This window comes from Platichthys flesus, chromosome 23 (genome assembly GCF_949316205.1).
Source record: "Platichthys flesus chromosome 23, fPlaFle2.1, whole genome shotgun sequence".
In the NCBI taxonomy this organism is placed as follows: Eukaryota; Metazoa; Chordata; class Actinopteri; order Pleuronectiformes; family Pleuronectidae; genus Platichthys; species Platichthys flesus.
The window spans coordinates 13,203,682-13,225,627 of NC_084967.1; the positions used below are offsets into that span (position 1 = coordinate 13,203,682).

Here is a 21,946-nt window from a genome sequence, read left to right on the forward strand (position 1 = left end):
CTGGACCCAAAAGAATTCATTCACTTCTGGGGAGATTTTAATTAAGGGGGCGGATCAAGGAAAGTGTCACCTTTTGTGTTTATAAAATCGAATTAAACCTGTTCTGATTCTGCAAAACTTATTTGACAGTGAGTTGACCGACTGAATTCTTGTTATTTCCTTTCCACCATTCATATGTGATCGTTGTTCTTGGACCAGTTGCATTGAAACAACTGGTATTGGTACCAGTTGTTTCAGCCCCTCTACCACCCCAGCATCCACCTGTAGGCTCTGACGGTGTGTGTGTGTGTGTGGGGGGGGATACAAGTATTTGCTAATCACTCCCATCATGTTCCTGTAGTCATAAGTGGGAGAGATTAAGTTGGAGCCTAGATGCCAAACATTAAATCTGTTTTGATGCTGCAAAACTTGTTTGACAGAGAGTTGTCTGACGGAGTTATTCTTGTTATTTCCTTTCCACCATTCACATGTGATCGTTGTTCTTGGACGGTGCAGGAAAGCACCAGCTTGTCGAGAAACAAAGGACATTTAAGACTCTGCATTTATATTTCAGACAAATGTTGAGCAATATTACATTTTTTTAAGAAACTTTTTTTTCTACTTCAAGGTGAGATTGTTGCTCTCTTCCTCTTATTCAATGGATCCTAGTGGTGGTTACAGAAGAGTCTTTTAGTTGTGTTTAACAAATTGTACGTTAGTAAGTACATTTCCTTGTTGAATTTGTATCAATTTTGAGATGTTTACAAGAATTTCCCTTTGTACTTTTGAAGCTTATTCGGTAAGTACAGAAAAATACTTTACAGACAATAGAGAAGTTGAGTTCATGGAGGAACTGTACAATCTTCAGAACCTTTTCAACCTGTCCACCTTCGGCACTAAGGGAAGACATAACCTGGCTTCCACACTTTTCCGAAAACATCTACCTTGGGCCTGAGTCCAGTTGCAAATGTTTGCACTGGAGTAAAAGCATAAACAAGTATTTTGTGTACTATCATGTGACCGTACTCAAATGAGTGTTGGCAGAGTGACGTGTCAGATAGGCAAATAAAACCGAGCGACATCATAAAACTATCTGTGCTTAATGATTTTAGGAGTCAAAATGTGTAATGTTGAGAAGTAAAAAATAGTCAAAAGAACTGAGCTGAAGCAGGAGGTGAGACTGGGGGAGAGTGATGGACACACAGAGGCTGGTGTGATTTCGGCAAACGACAGGTGACTATGACTAAACTTAAATAAACAGACAACCAGCGCTCTGTAGCAGCGGCTACCAGGACTCATTCCCGTCAATGATGTTGTCGTTTGCACTTTGCACTAGTTTACATGAATAGAAGAACTGATAACATAGAGAAATGTTAATTAAAAAACACCACACGTCCAAATTCACACATTCATGTAACTCAGTGGCTGTTAAAGGCAGATTAAGAAATTAAAATAAAAAGTTAAATAATATATTGACTGATTGGTGGGCTCAAATAAAGCTTTAGTAACAACCTGTGAATACCGAAATGTTCAAATTAAAAATAAAACACAACCTTTTTTCTCTCCAGAGATGAACCATGTCCCTCTCAAGCTGCCAGATGACTCGTCAGAGGCAAATTGCCTCCAGCTGCTTCCTGTTGGTGTGTTTCCTTTTTACATACTACAAGCCAGAAATCCAGTTCCCGGATTTTCGTGATTATCTGAAGAGAGGCAATCATTCTTGTGAGTGCCCTGTGGAAGCACAGATCCAGGGCTCAAACCTAAACCGTTCCTCGGAGCAGCAGGTGGAAGCACCTACCGAAGGTTCCCAGCAGATCCAGGACGTGGAGGTGGACGCTGAGCCTGATACTCTTCTCTTGATTTGGACGTGGCCATTTGGCTACAAATTCGATCTCAACTGCGATATGTTCAATTATAAAGGATGCCGCTTGACCGATGACAAGTCTCTTTACCAACAAGCCCACAGGGTTTTCATCCACCACAGGGACATTCATGGAAATCTGGGAAACTTGCCGAGTGAGCCACGTCCCTGGTTTCAGAAATGGGTTTGGATGAACATGGAGTCACCTACACACTGTTCAAAATTACCCGGACTTGATAACTTGTTCAACTTGACCTCCTGTTATCGCTCAGATTCACATATCCCTGTGCCTTATGGGCATTTGGTCCCACAAACATCTGAGGTGGAGAGTTTCCAGCTGCCAACCAAAGACAAGTTGGTCTGTTGGATCGTGAGCAACTGGCAGGAGGGGCTCAAAAGAGTTCAACGAGTACTACAACGAGCTGAAAAAAGACATCCAGATAGAATCTTACGGGAGGGCTTTTGGCAAAAATGTAGATGATCAAAACTATGCCAAAATATTATCTAGTTGTAAATTCTACCTCTCCTTTGAAAACTCTCAGCACACAGATTATATCACAAAGAAGGTATTCAATCCCATGAAACTGGGAACTGTACCTGTAGTTCTTGGCACTTCAAGAGAAAACTACGAGGACCATATCCCAGGGGACTCTTTCATTCATGTCGATGACTTTTCCACTCCAAAGGAGCTGGCAGAGAGGCTCCTTCACCTAGAGCAGAATATGACTGAATACATGAGATTCTTTGACTGGAAAAAGAGGTATAGAATTCATAAGACACAGTTCGGCAGAGACCATGCCTGCAAAGCTTGTCGTTACTTACAAAAAAACAAAGGATACCAGGCTAGTCATTCTCTTACCAAGTGGTTCTGGGACCAATAGCACTAAATATAAGAGCATTGGTCAAATTATCTTTTCATATGGTTCACTGATAAGAATGGACTTAAGGGAACTTCTTTGGTGAAGGAATCATAATATGAACTGGATTCTACCCAGGACCCAGTATTTCTTATGAAGGGTTTCACCCCTGTCAGACTGGTTGGTAGAAGGGTGAGGTCTGGACCCAAAAGAACTCATTCACTTTTGGGGCGATTTTTAATTAAGGGGGCGGATCTAAGAAAATGTCACCTTTTGTGTTTATAAAATGTTATGTTAATATCTTCGGAAATTGTGGATATTTAAGAAAGGTGAACCGGAAACAACTGGATGCAGATATGGATGTATACTCTTTAAATTTGAACTAATGTCAAACAGCTCCATGTTGTGGTGCTGGAATCTAAAGTAAGATAGCGTGTGAAATACAAACTGATAAATATACTTTATTGAATGTGTCTTTATGTGCATCTTTCACAACAAGGTGACATCCTCACATCATTCATGACACTCTGACAATATAATCTTGATTAGGGTGGTTCTACATTTCATTCATTAGTTTTTTAACCAGTTTGGAATGCAGTGCAGCAGCATCATCAGGTTCTCTACATCATCGACAGTCTCCTATAAACAGATTCTGATTGTTGTCTTTAAACCTCTTTCCTAACTCTTGCCAGGCCTAAAAAGAAGATCATAAATCAATTGTTTTTTTAAGCAAATTTTTGGGTATTTACTAATCTTTAAAGGAGAAGTAAAAGTTGTATTCTAAACACGACCATGATTGCCTGTTAGAAATAAGTGATAAGTGCTCTTTTTTGAAACAGCATAAACTTCATCTTCCTCAGACGTGCGCTTTCAGAGTTGTGCAGTATGATATTTCAGATACATGTACAACCATTTGAATACAGATAGATTTTGAGATATTATAGTGATTATTTGCCAGTACAGTAGAGAGTAAAGATTTTAATATGCCCCAGTAGAAAAGATCCATCCACATAAAGTATAACAACAATAATGAGGACTGAATGTCATCTAGCGACCTCATTTAGAGGGTCCTGGTGTTGTGGGGGCTTACTGGGACAAAGACAGGGAAATGAGAAATAGTAGTGGTAGTAATAATAGTTGGGTGGTAGTAGAATAGCTCCTCCAATTGTTTCATGCAGCACCTTTAGAAGCGCAACATCTATTGTTTATACCAGAGACTCTGTTCCCATCTAGTTGCCGTTTTAACACTTCACAGTACAGTAAAAGTACTAATATCGTAAAAATAAGTACTACAAATGAAAAATAAATATAATTTAAAATAAATAATGGCTTAATTTCATTTAGCAACTTCAGTTTCAGGGTCCTGCTGTTCATGCAATGTAACTGGCACTCAGTCATGGCTTACTAATAAAGAATTAGTAGAATTAGCAGTATTGCTAGTATAGCTATATACATATATGCATTTCATCCACATTGAACAACAGTTGTTTGTTTTTGTCGTCGCCAGGCACTAAATTGACCTCGCCTCCGGCGATTGGACAAACATGTTTGTTGATCCAGGATTTGAGAAGGAATAATTAGACACTTACACATGAAGTTCTGGAAGTTGAACATTTATTGTAAAACAATGAGATGATTACAGAGACTCTCTGGGGTTCTGCTTTGACACGTCACCAGCTTCACTGGATCATGTCGAGAAGAAGCCCTGTTCAATCCTAAGTCCACAGTATATATAATCAGACACAGGGTGCGCACAGAGGAGGTCCTCTTTTGAGGAGACTCAGTTATTGGTCTAATGTATGCTACTTCCTTAATGTGCAGTTATGCAAATTTGTTCACCTCGCATTCACCTCGAACTGTGTTTTTTACTTTATCAGAATGACACAAGTTCATGTGCATGGTTACCAGTCGGTTGCTATGTCTGATTCCTGTCTCGTTTCTTCTTTCTGTGGTTGTCCCCTATGTCCGACCCTGCTCCTGAGTCAAAAAGATAACACCTTATTCTAAGAGAAAAAAAATCTTATAGTGTAAACCTATTCTGAGTATTGTCTGGGTAACAGCTTCCTGTTTCCATCTCTCTGGCTCACAATTTGTTTGAGGAACCATCTGTCTCAAACATGTTGTTTCAGTTACACAGGTTACATTGACAGTTTATACTTTGTATTGTGCATTATTGATTATATTGACTATGCAGCTGATATTATTCATAGGATACAGGTAAAACATAGATATCTCAACATTATCTGTGAAAAGCCATGCCATAATTTAGCTCCCCCTGAATCTAGCTGAAATATGACCTCTACTAGTGAGGAACCTATAGTAGGACAAAGATGTAACAGACACCTCCCATTGCACTTCACAATCACATGTTTCACTATCAAACTTATCACAAACTTCATGATCAGACTCATTTATATACAGATGGTTTCCAAGTATACATTTTAGCCTCAGGGTTAAATTCAACCAGAAACTGGCTCAGGTTGTATTTATTCCTACATTTTCTTTAATTCTAGTTATTCTGAAAAGGATCTATAGTTCTAACAACATGTTTGTCTAAGTGGATGACTCTATACTGTATTTAGCATATAAAAAAAAACGACTTGATAAGGAAGTAAAGTACAGGTCAAATGACCTCAAACAGTTTCTGCATGTTTTTTTTCCTTCTGTCCTTTGTGGAGTCTCAGACGTATTCACTTTGATTCAGGTATTAAATGGCGCAATGCGGCCGAGCAAGTTCAGGCAGCCAACTCGAGCTGCGCTGCTCCAACCATGTGACACACCTCACTCTCGACTACCATCTAATACACACCCACCTTATCAGGTTTTCTTTTTAAACAGAGAGATATATCTCATCATCCCCTTTGCTTCCACTGCTTCTGAAGTATTGCTTCCAGTTGTTTCAGCCCCTCTACCACCCCAGCATACACCTGTAGAATCTGACTATGTGTGTGTGTGTATGTGTGTGTGGGGGGGGGAGGGTACAAATATTTGCTATTCACTCCTATCATGTTTGTGTAATCATAAGTGGGAGTGATTAAGTTGGAGAATAGATGCAAAACATTACACCTTTTCTGATGCTGCAAAACTTGTTTGACAGTGAGTTGAATGACTGAGTTATTTTTATTTCCTTTCCACCATTCATACGTGATCGTTGTTCTTGGACGGGGCAGGAAAGCACCAACTTGTCGAGAATCAAAGGACATTTTAGACTCTGCGTTTATATTTCAGACAAATGTTGAGCAATATTACAATTTTTAAGAAACCTTTTTTTCGACTTCAAGGTGAGATTGTTGCTCTCTTCCTCTTATTCAATGGATCCTAGTGGTAGTTACAGAAGAGTCTGTCAATTGTGGGTTAACAAATTGTACGTTAGTAAGTACATTTCCTTGTTGAATTCCAATCAATTTTGAGATGTTTACAAGAATTTCCCTTTGTACTTTTGAAGCTTATTCGGTAACACATTTTTATTACATTTTCAAATATAAGTTCCTGCAACAAAGCTCCTGCTTTATAAATTTATACAGTTGCTTTTCTATTCTATACTGTTATTTTTTAAATGAATCCAACCAATAATTCCTCTGTTCTGAAACTTTAGATGTATGTATGGTGGGCAACACTTAAAAAAAATGCTGATGCGATTTACATTTAATGCATGTGCAGATCATTCAGGTCAGATTAGGTTTTTTGCACTTTATTGAGAAGTGTGTAAATGGGCTTTCAGTGAATGATTGCAGAAACACAGGGTAGCACTTGCAATGATAACCAAACCAGAAAAAGTGCACTTAAAAAGTAGAATATCACAGGATGAGTACTTCCCCTATGGCCCAACAATCTCTCTATGACATGACATTAAAATTCTCTGGATCATAATTTTTACTCGGTACAGAAAAATACTTTACAGACAATAGAGAGGTTGAGTTCATTGGAGGAACTGTACAATCCTCAGAAGCTGTTCAACCTGTCCACTTTCGGCACTAAGGGAAGACATAACCTGTCGTCCACACTTTTCCGAAAACATCTACCTTGGGCCTGAGTCCAGTTGCATTGTTTGCCTACTTTGTGTAATATCATGTGACCGTACTCAAGTGAGTTTTGTATGAGTGACGTGCCAGATAGGCAAATGAAACCGAGCGACAGTTTCTATCTACCTGTGCTTTTCTACTCAAAGGTGAGACTGTTTCCTCATGCTCTAGCTTCACCTTTATTGAGTCTCCGTACAATTATCTCAGTATCATTATAAATATTAATAGTGCAGAGCAGCTTGTATTTTGCCCAGGAGTTATTTTAAGTTTTTAAATTCTGCCGAACAAAGCTATGATTGAGATCAAACAGAGGATAAATCGAGTTTGTTCATACTGTATGTTCAGTCGTTTTATTGAACTGAAAGACAGAAAAAAGCATTTTGCTTTTGGTTTAAAATGTAATTTGAGTTCAATGTTAGACTTAAAAAACACTTTAAATGTTTTAAAACATGTTTGACACCAGTATAAATTGTTAGGTTCAAAAATGCTTTTTCCTTCTTATTAGTTCCTCCTATTATTATTCTGTCATTTGATGCACTTGAAAACACAAACAATCTTTGTCCTCTGCTGTTCCTATAGACATGAGCCTGTAATGAAGGTCATGGCTGCAAAAGTTCAAGGTGCTTCATCTTACTCATAAAGGCACATACCTTGTCACTTTCCTCAAAGAAATGAACAACTCTTTATAAGATTCTGTGCTTTTATTCTTAATTTGTTGGAAATCTGGCTTTTGTGCAACAAATGTTGAGTTTTAAAGATTTCAGCAGTCAAAATGTGTAGTTAAGAGAAGTTCGATACAGACGAAAAGAGAAATAAAAAAATAGTCAAAAGAATTGAGCTGAAGCAGGAGGTGAGACTGGGTGAATGTGACGGACGCAGAGGCTGGTGTGATTTGGAAAAGCAATAGGTTTAATATTACTAAACTTAAATGAAACACAACCTTTTTTTCTTCCCAGAGGTGAACCATGTCCCTGTCAAGCTGCCAGATGACTCGTCAGAGGCAATTTGCCTCCGGCTGCTTCCTGTTGGTGTGTTTCCTGGTCATTTTATTTACATACTACAAGCCTGAAATCGAGTTCCCGGATTTTCGTGATTATCTGAGGAGAGGCAATCATTCTTGTGAGTGCCCTGTGGAAGCACATATCCAGGACTCAAACCTAAACCGTTCCTCGGAGCAGCAAGTGGAAGCACCTACCGATGGTCCCCAGCATATCCAGGACGTGGAGGTGGACGCTGAGCCTGATACTCTTCTCTTGATTTGGACGTGGCCATTTGGCTCAAAATTCGATCTCAACTGCGATATGTTCAATTATAAAGGATGCCGCTTGACCGATGACAAGTCTCTTTACCAACAAGCCCACGGGGTTTTCATCCACCACAGGGACATTCATGGAAATCTGGGAAACTTGCCGAGTGAGCCACGTCCCTGGTTTCAGAAATGGGTTTGGATGAACATGGAGTCACCTACACACTGTTCAAAATTACCCGGACTTGATAACTTGTTCAACTTGACCTCCTGTTATCGCTCAGATTCACATATCCCAGTGCCTTATGGGCATTTGGTGCCACAAACATCTGAGGTGGAGAGTTTCCAGCTGCCAACCAAAGACAAGTTGGTCTGTTGGATCGTGAGCAACTGGCATGATGGGCACAAAAGAGTTCAGTACTACAACGAGCTGAAAAAACACATCCAGTTAGAAACTTACGGGAGGGCTTTTGGCAAAAATGTAGATGATCAAAACTATGCCAAAATATTATCTAGTTGTAAATTCTACCTCTCCTTTGAAAACTCTCAGCACACAGATTATATCACAGAGAAGGTATTCAATCCCATGAAACTGGGAACTGTACCTGTAGTTCTTGGCACTTCAAGAGAAAACTACGAGGACCATATCCCAGGGGACTCTTTTATTCATGTCGATGACTTTTCCACTCCAAAGGAGCTGGCAGAGAGGCTCCTTCACCTAGACCAGAATATGACTGAATACATGAGATTCTTTGACTGGAAAAATAGGTATAAAGTTGAAGGTTCACAGTTCGGCAGAGAACATGCCTGCAAAGCTTGTCGTTACTTAGAAAAAAACAAAGGATACCAGGCTAGTCATTCTCTTACCAAGTGGTTCTGGGACCAATAGCACTAAATATAAGAGCATTGGTCAAATTATCTTTTCATATGGTTCACTGATAAGAATGGACTTAAGGGAACTTCTCTGGTGAAGGAATCATAATATGAACTGGATCCTACCCAGGACCCAGTATTTATTATGAAGGGGTTCACCCCTGTCAGACTGGTTGGTAGAAGGGTGAGGTCTGGACCCAAAAGAACTCACTCACTTTGGGGGCGATTTTTAATTAAGGGGGCAGATCAAAGAAAATGTCACCTTTTGTGTTTATAAAATGTTATCTTAATATCTTCGGAAATTGTGGATATTTAAGAAAGGTGAACCGGGAACAACTGGATGCAGATATGGATGTATACTCTATAAATGTTTTTACTAATGTCAAACAGCTCCATGTTGTGGTGCTGGAATCTAAAGTAAGATGGCGTGTGAAATACAAACTGATAAATATACTTTGTTGAATGTGTCTTTATGTGCATATTTCACAACAAGGTGACATCGTCACATCCTTCATGACACTCACACATTATAATCTTGCTTACGCGGTTCTACATTTCATTCATTAGTTTTTCAACCAGTTTGGAATGCAGTGCAGCAGCATCATCAGGTTCTCTACATCATCGGTCTCCTATAAACCGATTCTGATTGTTGACTTTGAACCTCTTTCCTAACTCTTGCCAGGCCTAAAAAGAAGAACAATAAATCAAATCAAATTGTAATCTAAACACAACCGTAATTGTCTGTTAGAAATACATGGTAAGTGCTCTTTTTTAAAACAGCATTAAACTTCAGCTTCCTCAGACGTGCGCTTTAAGAGTTGTGCAGTATGATATTTCAGATACATTTACAATCATTTGAATACAGATAGATTTTGAGATATTGAGCCCAGTGAGTATTTGCCAGTACAGTAGAGAGTAGAGATTTTAATATGCCCCAGTAGGAAAGATCCATCCACATAAAGTATGACAACAATAATGAGGACTGAATGTCATCTAGCGACCTCATTTTGAGGGTCCTGGCAGGGAAATAAGAAGTAGTAGTGGTGGTAATATTAGTTGGCTAGTAGTAGAATAGCTCCTCCAATTGTTTCACAAAGCACCTTTAGAAGCACAACATATATTGCTTATACCAGAGACTCTGGTTAAATCTAGTGGCCTTTTTAACACATGACAGTATAGTAATTATCTTTCAGCATCTTTTGTGACAGGTATTATTGAACAACAGTTGTTTGAGATCTGTGAAAAGCCATCCCATAATTTAGCTCCCTCTGAATCTAGTGGAAATATGACCTCTACTAGTGAGGAACCTATAGTAGGACAAAGATGTAACAGACACCTCCCATTGAACTTAAGAATCACATTTTTCACTATCAAAGTTATCACAAACTTCATGATCAGACTCATATATATATATAAAGATGGTTTCCAAGTATACATTTTAGCCTCAGGGTTAAATTGAACCAGAAACTGGCTCAGGTTGTATTTATTCCAACATTTTCTTTAATTCTAGTTATTCTGAAAAGGATCTATATTTTTTAACAACATCTTTGTCTAAGTGGATGACTCTCTACTGTATTTAGCATAAGTAAAAACGACCTGCTAAGGAAGTTAAATACAGGTCAAATTACCTCAAACAGTTCAGGCTGGTCTCATCACAATTTCGTAGGAAATGCTACTAAAGGTAATGGATTCGAATTCTTATGAATTCCACTAAATCGTGAGTCAGGAGGCTGAGAACATGTGACCTATGCGCTTCTCTCTCTTCGTGAAAACAAAAAACATGGCGGACATTCATCTAACCCTAACCCTAACCCTAATATGAAAAATAAATATGAAGTCTGCACCATAGATATATATAAAGTCCAGATGTCTCGGCCAACGGATTCGAATGTCTGCCGATGGCGGACATCTTGCCACAGGCAGCTCGCCCACCATTAACATTGTGTTGTAGTGTTACGTACGTTTTAAATAACCATAACTTGCTACATTCTCAACCGATTTTTAAACGGTTCGGTTTGTTACAAACGTCAGAGATTTAGTTATAACACTGCATACTTATGAATAATTGTGTTATTTTCAAAAAAATAGAATAATGTTCTATATAGGTACAAGACTTCCCTTTACAAAAATACATCAAGAATTTTTTTTGAATTTTTTTATTTAAAAAGTACATGTACCACTACCAACACAATGTTATGGGTAGGCGAGCTGCCTGTGGCAAGATGGCCGCCATGTGCGGATGTTCGACTCCGTTGACCGGAAACACGGATGAGTCATCTAGCCTTTATATATATATCTATGGTCTGCACTACGGTGATTCAGCAGAATGACAGCCGCAGGAATAAGCTGTTCTTGAACCTGCTGGTCCGGGAACGGAGGACCCTGTAGCGCCTCCCAGAGGGGAGGAGGGCAAACAGTCTCAGACTGGGTTGTGAGAAATTGGGTTGTTAATGAACAAAGATGTCTCTAACTTGGTCCAAAGTGAATCACACATACATATTTTGACCTATCTGGCCATTAAATACCACATAAAACAGATTTGACAGATTTGATCCAGCTTAGACCTCAATGGGATCTGAGAAAGTAAACCCCAGAGGGCCTGTGTTTGGAGCAAGATGAAATGTAAACTTTGCCGTAGAACAAAAGCAAAGACATCATCGTAAAGGTCTTGAACTCGGGAGTAACATTATGTCAATGGGAAAATTGTGGATGGCTTCTGCTCCTCAGGGATGGCCTTTGAACCTTGCACCTGAGTCAGTTTTGATGGCTTACAGGATGGAAACTAAATATGCAAAAGACATGGTATGAACTGTTTTGGAAAGGTCTTGAACTCCACTACCATAGCCCAATGCAAAACTATGGGGGGTGTCACTGAGTAGGGCCAAAACCTTGTAAAAAACTAGATTTGACCGTTTTATTAGTAAGAAAAACTAAATCTTACTAAACAGGTGTTTTTCTCACAACAAAAAAACATAGAGAATCATACAAGGTTCCCGGTCCGAATCTCACATTATAGAGAAAACACATTAGAAATACAAAAGATAGAAACAACATACACACATACAGGTACAGAAACACCATTCCATTTGTAGTTCTCTGTATGGTTCTTCCTGGTTTAGATTAGGGTTGTGAAAATAGGGTTTAGAAAAACATATTAGGAGGGGTTTTTTTTAACCATGAATGAAAATATTGAAACTGAAACAAACATATCTCGACATAGATATCATCAAAACACATTTTTATTAAGAAACATTGCTAAAATATAGCATTTTCCACAATGAATACAGCAATCTCCGCCATCTTGCTTTATCAGAGCGCTGCAGATGTCTGCGCAGGCACATTTCGTAGGATTATGTACGGACATTTTGTGCTAAAATTCGTATGATTCTTTACGAAAATTTGGACATAACTTTTAGTACGATATCTTACGAACCGTTTCATGAGACCACGTTGAACAGTTTCTGCATGTTTTTTTTTCTTCTGTCCTTTGTGGAGTCTCAGACATATTAACTTTGATTTGACACCCTCCTTATCAGGTTTTCTTTTTAAGGAGAGTGAAAGGTCCCATCATCCCCTTTGCTCCCATTGCCACTGCAAGGGTACAAGTATTTGCTAATCATTCCCATCATGTTCGTGTAATCATAAGTGGGAGTGATTAAGTTGGAGCCTAGATGCCAAACGTTAACCTGTTCTATTGCTGCAATAAATGTTTGATAGTGAGCTGACCAACTGAATACTTGTTATTTCCTTTCCACCATTCACATGTGATCGTTGTTCTTGGACGGTGCAGGAAAGCACCAGCTTGTCGAGAATCAAAGGACATTTTAGACTCTGCGTTTATATTTCAGACAAATGTTTAGCAATATTACATTTTTTAGAAACTTTTTTTCGACTTCCAGGTGAGATTGTTGCTCTCTTCCTCTTATTCAATGGATCCTAGTGGTGGTTACAGAAGAGTCTGTAAATTGTGGGTTAACACATTTTACGTTAGTTAGTACATTTCCTTATTGATTTCAAATCAATTTGAGATGTTTACAAGAATTTCCCTTTGTACTTTTGAAGCTTATTCGGTAACACATTTTTATTACATTTTCAAATGTAAGTTCCTGCAACAAAGCTCCTGCTTTATATATTTATACAGTTGCTTTTCTATTCTATACTGTTATTTTTTCAAATGAATCCAACCAATCATTCCTCTGTTCTAATCCTTTTAGATGTATGTATGGTGGAAAAAACTTTCAAAAAATGCTGATGCATTTTACATCAAATGTATGTGCAGAACATCAATGTCAAATTAGTTTGTGTCCACATTATTGAGAAGTGTGTAAATGGGCTTTCAGTGAAAGATTGCAGAAACAAAGGGTAGCATGATCAGGTGATCGTAATCAAATGACTGTTGGCAGAGGGACTTGCCAGATAACGAAATCAAATCGAACGTCATCTTAAATCTACCTGTGCTTTTCTACTCAAAGGTGAGACTGCTTCCTCGTGCTCTAGCTTAACCTTAATGGAGTCTCTGTACATTTATCTTAGTATCATTTTAAATATTAATAGTAAAGAGCAGCTTGTTTTCTTCCCAGGAGTTATTTTAAGTTTGTAAATTGTGCCGAACAAAGCTATGATTGAAAACATACAGAGGATAAATCGAGTCTGTTCATACTGTATGTTCAGTCGTTTTATTGAACTGAAAGACAGAAAAAAGCATTTTGCTTTTGGTTTAAAATGTAATGTTAGTTCAATGTTAGAATTTAAAAGCACTTTAAATGGTTTATAACATATACGACACCAGTATAAATTGTCAGGATCATTAATGCATTTTTCTACTTTTTGTTACTCCTATTATAGTTAAGTCATTGGTTTTTGATGCACTTGAAAACACACACAATCTTTGTCCTCCATTGTTCCTATAGACATGAGCCTGTAATGAAGGTCATGGCTGTAAAAGTTTAAGGTGCGTCATCTTACTCATGAAGGCACACACCTTGTCACTTTCCGCAAAGAAATGAACAACTCTTTATAAGATTCTGTGCTATTATTTTTAGTTTGTTGGAAATCTGGCTTTTGTGCAACAAATGTTGAGGCTTAAAGATTTCAGGAGTCAAAATGTGTAATTAAGAGTAGTTCGATTCAGACGAAAAGAGAAATAAAAAAATAGTCAAAAGAATTGAGCTGAAGCAGGAGGTGAGACTGGGGGAGAGTGACGGACGCAGAGGCTGGTGTGATTTGGAAAAGCAATAGGTTTAATATTACTAAACTTAAATGAAACACAACCTTTTTTTCTCCCCAGAGGTGAGCCATGTCCCTCTCAAGCTGCCAGATGACTCGTCACAGGCAATTTGCCTCCGGCTGCTTCCTGTTGGTGTGTTTCCTGGTCATTTTTTTTACATACTACAAGCCAGAAATCGAGTTCCCGGATTTTTGTGATTATCTGAGGAGAGGCAATCAGTCTTGTGAGTGCCCTGTGGAAGCACAGATCCAGGGCTCAAACCTAAACCGTTCCTCGGAGCAGCAAGTGGAAGCCCCTACCGATGGTCCCCAGCAGATCCAGGACGTGGAGGTGGATGCTGAGCCTGATACTCTTCTCTTGATTTGGACGTGGCCATTTGGCTCCAAATTCGATCTCAACTGCGATATGTTCAATTATAAAGGATGCCGCTTGACCGATGACAAGTCTCTTTACCAACAAGCCCACGGGGTTTTCATCCACCACAGGGACATTCATGGAAATCTGGGAAACTTGCCGAGTGAGCCACGTCCCTGGTTTCAGAAATGGGTTTGGATGAACATGGAGTCACCTACACACTGTTCAAAATTACCTGGACTTGATAACTTGTTCAACTTGACCTCCTGTTATCGCTCAGATTCACATATCCCAGTGCCTTATGGGCATTTGGTGCCACAAACATCTGAGGTGGAGAGTTTCCAGCTGCCAACCAAAGACAAGTTGGTCTGTTGGATCGTGAGCAACTGGCATGATGGGCACAAAAGAGTTCAGTACTACAACGAGCTGAAAAAACACATCCAGTTAGAAACTTACGGGAGGGCTTTTGGCAAAAATGTAGATGATCAAAACTATGCAAAAATATTATCTAGTTGTAAATTCTACCTCTCCTTTGAAAACTCTCAGCACACAGATTATATCACAGAGAAGGTATTCAATCCCATGAAACTGGGAACTGTACCTGTAGTTCTTGGCACTTCAAGAGAAAACTACGAGGACCATATCCCAGGGGACTCTTTTATTCATGTCGATGACTTTTCCACTCCAAAGGAGCTGGCAGAGAGGCTCCTTCACCTAGACCAGAATATGACTGAATACATGAGATTCTTTGACTGGAAAAATAGGTATAAAGTTGAAGGTTCACAGTTCGGCAGAGAACATGCCTGCAAAGCTTGTCGTTACTTAGAAAAAAACAAAGGATACCAGGCTAGTCATTCTCTTACCAAGTGGTTCTGGGACCAATAGCACTAAATATAAGAGCATTGGTCAAATTATCTTTTCATATGGTTCACTGATAAGAATGGACTTAAGGGAACTTCTCTGGTGAAGGAATCATAATATGAACTGGATTCTACCCAGGACCCAGTATTTCTTAAGAAGGGGTTCACCCCTGTCAGACTGGTTGGTAGAAGGGTGAGGTCTGGACCCAAAAGGACTCACTCACTTTGGGGGCGATTTTTAATTAAGGGGGCGGATCAAAGAAAATGTCACCTTTTGTTTTTATAAAATGTTATGTTAATATCTTCGGAAATTGTGGATATTTAAGAAAGGTGAACCGGGAACAACTGGATGCAGATATGGATGTATAAATTATTTTACTAATGTCAAACAGCTCCATGATGTGGTGCTGGAATCTAAAGTAAGATAGCGTGTGAAATACAAACTGATAAATATACTTTGTTGAATGTGTATTTATGTGCATATTTCACAACAAGGTGACATCGTCACATCCTTCATGACACTCACACATTATAATCTTGCTTACGCGGTTCTACATTTCATTCATTAGTTTTTCAACCAGTTTGGAATGCAGTGCAGCAGCATCATCAGGTTCTCTACATCATCGGTCTCCTATAAACCGATTCTGATTGTTGACTTTAAACCTCTTTCCTAACTCTTGCCAGGCCTAAAAAGAAGAACAATAAATCAAATTGTATTCTAAACACGACCGTTATTGTCTGTTAGAAATACGTGATAAGTTCTCTTGTTTAAAACAACATTAAACTTCAACTTCCTCAGACGTGCGCTTTAACAGTTGTGCAGTATGACATTTCAGATACATTTACAATCATTTGAATACAGATAGATTTTGAGATATTGAGCCCAGTGAGTATTTGCCAGTACAGTTGAGAGTAGAGATTTTAATATGCCCCAGTAGGAAAGATCCATCCACATAAAGTATAACAACAATAATGAGGACTGAATGTCATTGAGCGACCTCATTTAGAGGGTCCTGGTGTTGTGGGGGCTTACTGGGACAAGGACAGGGAAATAAGAAGTAGTAGTGGTGGTAATATTAGTTGGCTAGTAGTAGAATAGCTCCTCAAATTGTTTCATGAAGAACCTTTAGAAGCGCAACATATATTGTTTATACCAGAGACTCTGGAATCATCTAGTGGCCTTTTTAACAGATGACAGTATAGTAATTATCTTTCAGCATCTTTTGTGACAGGTTATTATTGGACAACAGTTGTTTGAGATCTGTGAAAAGCCATCCCATGATTTAGCGCCCCCTGAGTCTAGTTGAAATATGACCTCTACTAGTGAGGAACCTATAGTAGGACAAAGATGTAACAGACACCTCCCATTGCACTTCACAATCACATGTTTCACTATCAAAGTTATCACAAACTTCATGATCAGACTAATTTATATACAGATGGTTTCAAATTATACATTTTAGCCTCAGGGTTAAATTCAACCAGAAACTGGCTCAGGTTGTATTTATTCCAACATTTTCTTTAATTCTAGTTGTTTCTGCGTGTTTTTTTTCCTTCTGTCCTTTGTGGAGTCTCAGACATATTAACTTTGATTCAGGTATTAAATGGCGTGATGCGGCCGAGCTAGTTCAGGCAGCCAACTCGAGCTGCGCTGCTCCAACTATGTGACACACCTCACTCCCGATTACCATCTTATACACACCCACCTTATCAGGTTTTCTTTTTAAGCAGAGTGATATGTCCCATCATCCCCTTTGCTCCCACTGCTACTGCAGTATTGCTACCAGTTGTTTCGGCCCCTCTACCACCCCAGCATCCACCTGTATGCTCTAACGGTGTGTGTGTTTGTGTGGGGGGGGGGGGGGGGGGGGGTGGTACAAGTATTTACTAATCACTCCCATCATGTTCGTGAAACCATAAGTGGGAGTGATTAAGTTGGAAACTAGATGCCAAACATTACACCTGTTCTGATGCTGCAAAACTTGTTTGACAGACAGTTGTCTGACGGAGTTATTCTTGTTATTTCCTTTCCACCATTCACATGTGATCGTTGTTCTTGGACGGTGCAGGAAAGCACCAGCTTGTCGAGAATCAAAGGACATTTTAGACTCTGCGTTTATATTTCAGACAAATGTTGAACAACATTACATTTTTTAAGAAACTTTTTTTTCGTCTTCAAGGTGAGATTGTTGCTCTCTTCCTCTCATTCGATGGATCCTAGTGGTAGTTACAGAAGAGTCTGTAAAGTGTGCTTAACAAATTGTAAGTTAGTAAGTACATTTCCTTGTTGATTTCAAATCAATTTGAGATGTTTACAAGAATTTCCCTTTGTACTTTTGAAGCTTATTCGGTAACACATTTTTATAACATTTTCAAATATTAAATCCTGCAACAAAGCTCCTGCTTCATATATCTATACAATTGCTTTTCTATTCTATACTGTTATTTTTTCAAATGAATCCAACCAATCATTCCTCTGTTCTTATCCCTTTAGATATATGTATGGTGGGCAATACTTTAAAAAAATGCTGATGCGATTTACATTTAATGCATGTGCAGATCATTTAGGTCAGATTAGGTTTTGTGCACTTTATTGAGAAGTGTGTAAATGGGCTTTCAGTGAATGATTGCAGAAACACAGGGTAGCTCTTGCACTGAAAACCAAACCAGAAAAAGTGCACTTAAAAAGTAGAATATCACAGGATGAGTACTTCCCCTACGGCCCAACAATCTCCCTATGACACCACATTCAAATTCTCTAGATCATAATTTTTACTCGGTACAGAAAAATACTTTACAGACAATAGAGAAGTTGAGTTCATGGAGGAACTGTACAATATTCAGAACCTGTTCAACCTGTCCGCCTTCTGCACTAAGGGAAGACATAACCTGGCATCCACACTTTTCCGAAAAACATCTACCTTGGGCCTGAGTCCAGTTGCATTGTTTGCGTACTTTGTGTACTATCATGTGACCGTACTCAAGTGAGTTTTGGCAGAGTGACGTGCCAGATAGAGAAATAAAACCGAGCGACATTTTCTATCTACCTGTGCTTTTCTACTCAAAGGTGAAGCTAGAGCGTGAAGAAACAGTCTCACCTATTGAGTCTCCGTACAATTATCTCAGTATAATTTTAAATATTAATAGTACAGAGCAGCTTGTATTTTGCCCAGGAGTTATTTTAAGTTGTAAATTCTGCCGAACAAAGAACAAACAGAGGATAAATCGAGTTTGTTCATACTGTATGTTCAGTCGTTTTATTGAACTGAAAGACAGAAAAAAGCATTTTGCTTTTGGTTTAAAATGTAATTTGAGTTCAATGTTAGACTTAAAAAACACTTTAAATGTTTTAAAACATGTTTGACACCAGTATAAATTGTTAGGTTCAAAAATGCTTTTTCCTTCCTATTAGTTCCTCCTATTATTATTCTGTCATTTGTGTTTGATGCACTTGAAAACACACATGATCTTTGTTCTCTGCTGTTCCTATAGACATGAGCCTGTAATGAAGGTCATGGCTGCAAAAGTTTAAGGTGCGTCATCTTACTCATGAAGGCATACACCTTGTCACTTTCCTCAAAGAAATGAACAACTCTTTATAAGATTCTGTGCTTGTATTCTTAATTTGTTGGAAATCTGGCTTTTGTGCAACAAATGTTGAGTTTTAAAGATTTCAGCAGTCAAAATGTGTAATTAAGAGAAGTTCGATACAGACGAAAAGAGAAATAAAAAAATAATCAAAAGAATTGAGCTGAAGCAGGAGGTGAGACTGGGTGAATGTGACGGACGCAGAGGCTGGTGTGATTTGGAAAAGCAATAGGTTTAATATTACTAAACTTAAATGAAACAAAACCTTTTTTTCTTCCCAGAGGTGAACCATGTCCCTGTCAAGCTGCCAGATGACTCGTCAGAGGCAATTTGCCTCCGGCTGCTTCCTGTTGGTGTGTTTCCTGGTCATTTTATTTACATACTACAAGCCTGAAATCGAGTTCCCGGATTTTCGTGATTATCTGAGGAGAGGCAATCATTCTTGTGAGTGCCCTGTGGAAGCACATATCCAGGACTCAAACCTAAACCGTTCCTCGGAGCAGCAAGTGGAAGCACCTACCGATGGTCCCCAGCATATCCAGGACGTGGAGGTGGACGCTGAGCCTGATACTCTTCTCTTGATTTGGACGTGGCCATTTGGCTCCAAATTCGATCTCAACTGCGATATGTTCAATTATAAAGGATGCCGCTTGACCGATGACAAGTCTCTTTACCAACAAGCCCACGGGGTTTTCATCCACCACAGGGACATTCATGGAAATCTGGGAAACTTGCCGAGTGAGCCACGTCCCTGGTTTCAGAAATGGGTTTGGATGAACATGGAGTCACCTACACACTGTTCAAAATTACCCGGACTTGATAACTTGTTCAACTTGACCTCCTGTTATCGCTCAGATTCACATATCCCAGTGCCTTATGGGCATTTGGTGCCACAAACATCTGAGGTGGAGAGTTTCCAGCTGCCAACCAAAGACAAGTTGGTCTGTTGGATCGTGAGCAACTGGCATGACGGGCACAAAAGAGTTCAGTACTACAACGAGCTAAAAAAACACATCCAGTTAGAAACTTACGGGAGGGCTTTTGGCAAAAATGTAGATGATCAAAACTATGCCAAAATATTATCTAGTTGTAAATTCTACCTCTCCTTTGAAAACTCTCAGCACACAGATTATATCACAGAGAAGGTATTCAATCCCATGAAACTGGGAACTGTACCTGTAGTTCTTGGCACTTCAAGAGAAAACTACGAGGACCATATCCCAGGGGACTCTTTTATTCATGTCGATGACTTTTCCACTCCAAAGGAGCTGGCAGAGAGGCTCCTTCACCTAGACCAGAATATGACTGAATACATGAGATTCTTTGACTGGAAAAATAGGTATAAAGTTGAAGGTTCACAGTTCGGCAGAGAACATGCCTGCAAAGCTTGTCGTTACTTAGAAAAAAACAAAGGATACCAAGCTAGTCATTCTCTTACCAAGTGGTTCTGGGACCAATAGCACTAAATATAAGAGCATTGGTCAAATTATCTTTTCATATGGTTCACTGATAAGAATGGACTTAAGGGAATTTCTCTGGTGAAGGAATCATAATATGAACTGGATTCTACCCAGGACCCAGTATTTCTTATGAAGGGGTTCACCCCTGTCAGACTGGTTGGTAGAAGGGTGAGGTCTGGACCCAAAAGGACTCACTCACTTTGGGGGCGATTTTTAATTAAGGGGGCAGATCAAAGAAAATGTCACCTTTTGTGTTTATAAAATGTTATCTTAATATCTTCGGAAATTGTGGATATTTAAGAAAGGTGAACCGGGAACAACTGGATGCAGATATGGATGTATACTCTCTAAATTTGAACTAATGTCAAACAGCTCCATGTTGTGGTGGTGGAATCTTAAGTAAGATAGCCTGTGAAATACAAACTGATAAATATACTTTGTTGAATGTGTCTTTATGTGCATCTTTCACAACGAGGTGACATCCTCACATCCTTCATGACACTCTCACAATAAAATTTTGATTAGGGTGGTTCTACATTTCATTCATTAGTTTTTCATCCAGTTTGGAATGCAGTGCAGCAGCATCATCAGGTTCTCTACATCATCGGTCTCCTATAAACCGATTCTGATTGTTGACTTTAAACCTCTTTCCTAACTCTTGCCAGGCCTAAAAAGAAGAACAATAAATCAAATCAAATTGTACTCTAAACACGACCGTAATTGTCTGTTAGAAATACATGGTAAGTGCTCTTTTTTAAAACAGCATTAAACTTCAACTTCCTCAGACGTGCGCTTTAAGAGTTGTGCAGTATGATATTTCAGATACATTTACAATCATTTGAATACAGATAGATTTTGAGATATTGAGCCCAGTGAGTATTTGCCAGTACAGTAGAGAGTAGAGATTTTAATATGCCCCAGTAGGAAAGATCCATCCACATAAAGTATAACAAAAATAATGAGGACTGAATGTCATCTTGCGACCTCATTTTGAGGGTCCTGGTGTTGTGGGGGCCTACTGGGACAAGAAGGGGGAAATAAGAAGTAGTAGTGGTGGTAATATTAGTTGGCTAGTAGTAGAATAGCTCTTCCAATTGTTTCACAAAGCACCTTTAGAAACGCAACATATATTGCTTATACCAGAGAATAAGCAATATATGGATGCCGCTTGATCGATGACAAGTCTCTTTACCAACAAGCCCACTGGGTTTTTATCCACCACAGGGACATTCATGGAAATCTAGGAAACTTGCCCAGTGTGCCACGTTTTAGAAATGGGTTTGGATGAAGAAGGAGTCACCTACACACTGTGCAAAATTACCCGGACTTGCTAACTTGTTCAACTTGACATCCTGTTATCGCTCAGATTCACATATCCCTGTGCCTTATGGGCATTTGGTGCCACAAACATCTGAGGTGGAGAGTTTCCAGCTGCCAACCAAGGACAAGTTGGTCTGTTGGATCGTGAGCAACTGGCATGACAGGCACAAAAGAGTTCAGTACTACAACAAACTGAAAGAATACATCTAGAAGCTTCACAGTTTGGCAGAGACCATGCCTGGAAAGCTTGTCGTTACTTACAAAAAAGCAGTGCAGCAGCATAATCAGGTTCTCTACAT

At 39.1% G+C, this 21,946-nt stretch overlaps 3 protein-coding genes and 1 pseudogene across 7 annotated transcripts; all 4 read left to right on the plus strand.

Moving 5' to 3' along the window:
* Window positions 1-530: 530 nt before the first annotated feature.
* Window positions 531-9,291, plus strand: LOC133948890 (4-galactosyl-N-acetylglucosaminide 3-alpha-L-fucosyltransferase 9-like). 2 transcript variants are annotated; one of them, XM_062382967.1, is made up of 2 exons: window positions 531-607; window positions 7,676-9,291. In XM_062382967.1, the coding sequence occupies exon 2, from the start codon at window positions 7,685-7,687 to the stop codon at window positions 8,852-8,854; it is 1,170 nt and encodes a 389-aa protein (XP_062238951.1). In that variant the 5' UTR covers window positions 531-607; window positions 7,676-7,684; the 3' UTR covers window positions 8,855-9,291. The 2 variants fall into 2 exon arrangements, with proteins under 2 accessions (XP_062238951.1, XP_062238952.1); XM_062382968.1 differs by lacking the exon at window positions 531-607 and adding an exon at window positions 5,867-5,978.
* LOC133948889 (4-galactosyl-N-acetylglucosaminide 3-alpha-L-fucosyltransferase 9-like) lies at window positions 548-20,853 on the plus strand. Of its 4 annotated transcripts, none has more exons than XM_062382963.1 (3): window positions 17,231-17,459; window positions 18,772-18,812; window positions 19,149-20,853. In XM_062382963.1, exon 3 carries the CDS (start codon window positions 19,158-19,160, stop codon window positions 20,325-20,327), a length of 1,170 nt encoding a protein of 389 aa, XP_062238947.1. In that variant the 5' UTR covers window positions 17,231-17,459; window positions 18,772-18,812; window positions 19,149-19,157; the 3' UTR covers window positions 20,328-20,853. The 4 variants fall into 4 exon arrangements, with proteins under 4 accessions (XP_062238950.1, XP_062238947.1, XP_062238948.1 ...); XM_062382965.1 differs by lacking the exon at window positions 17,231-17,459 and adding an exon at window positions 17,504-17,541; XM_062382966.1 differs by lacking the exons at window positions 17,231-17,459; window positions 18,772-18,812 and adding an exon at window positions 548-607.
* Window positions 1,507-3,202, plus strand: LOC133948892 (4-galactosyl-N-acetylglucosaminide 3-alpha-L-fucosyltransferase 9-like; annotated as a pseudogene).
* On the plus strand, window positions 14,135-15,636 carry LOC133948891 (4-galactosyl-N-acetylglucosaminide 3-alpha-L-fucosyltransferase 9-like). Its single transcript, XM_062382969.1, has one exon. It carries the CDS (start codon window positions 14,135-14,137, stop codon window positions 15,302-15,304), a length of 1,170 nt encoding a protein of 389 aa, XP_062238953.1. The 3' UTR covers window positions 15,305-15,636.
* Window positions 20,854-21,946: the final 1,093 nt, after the last annotated feature.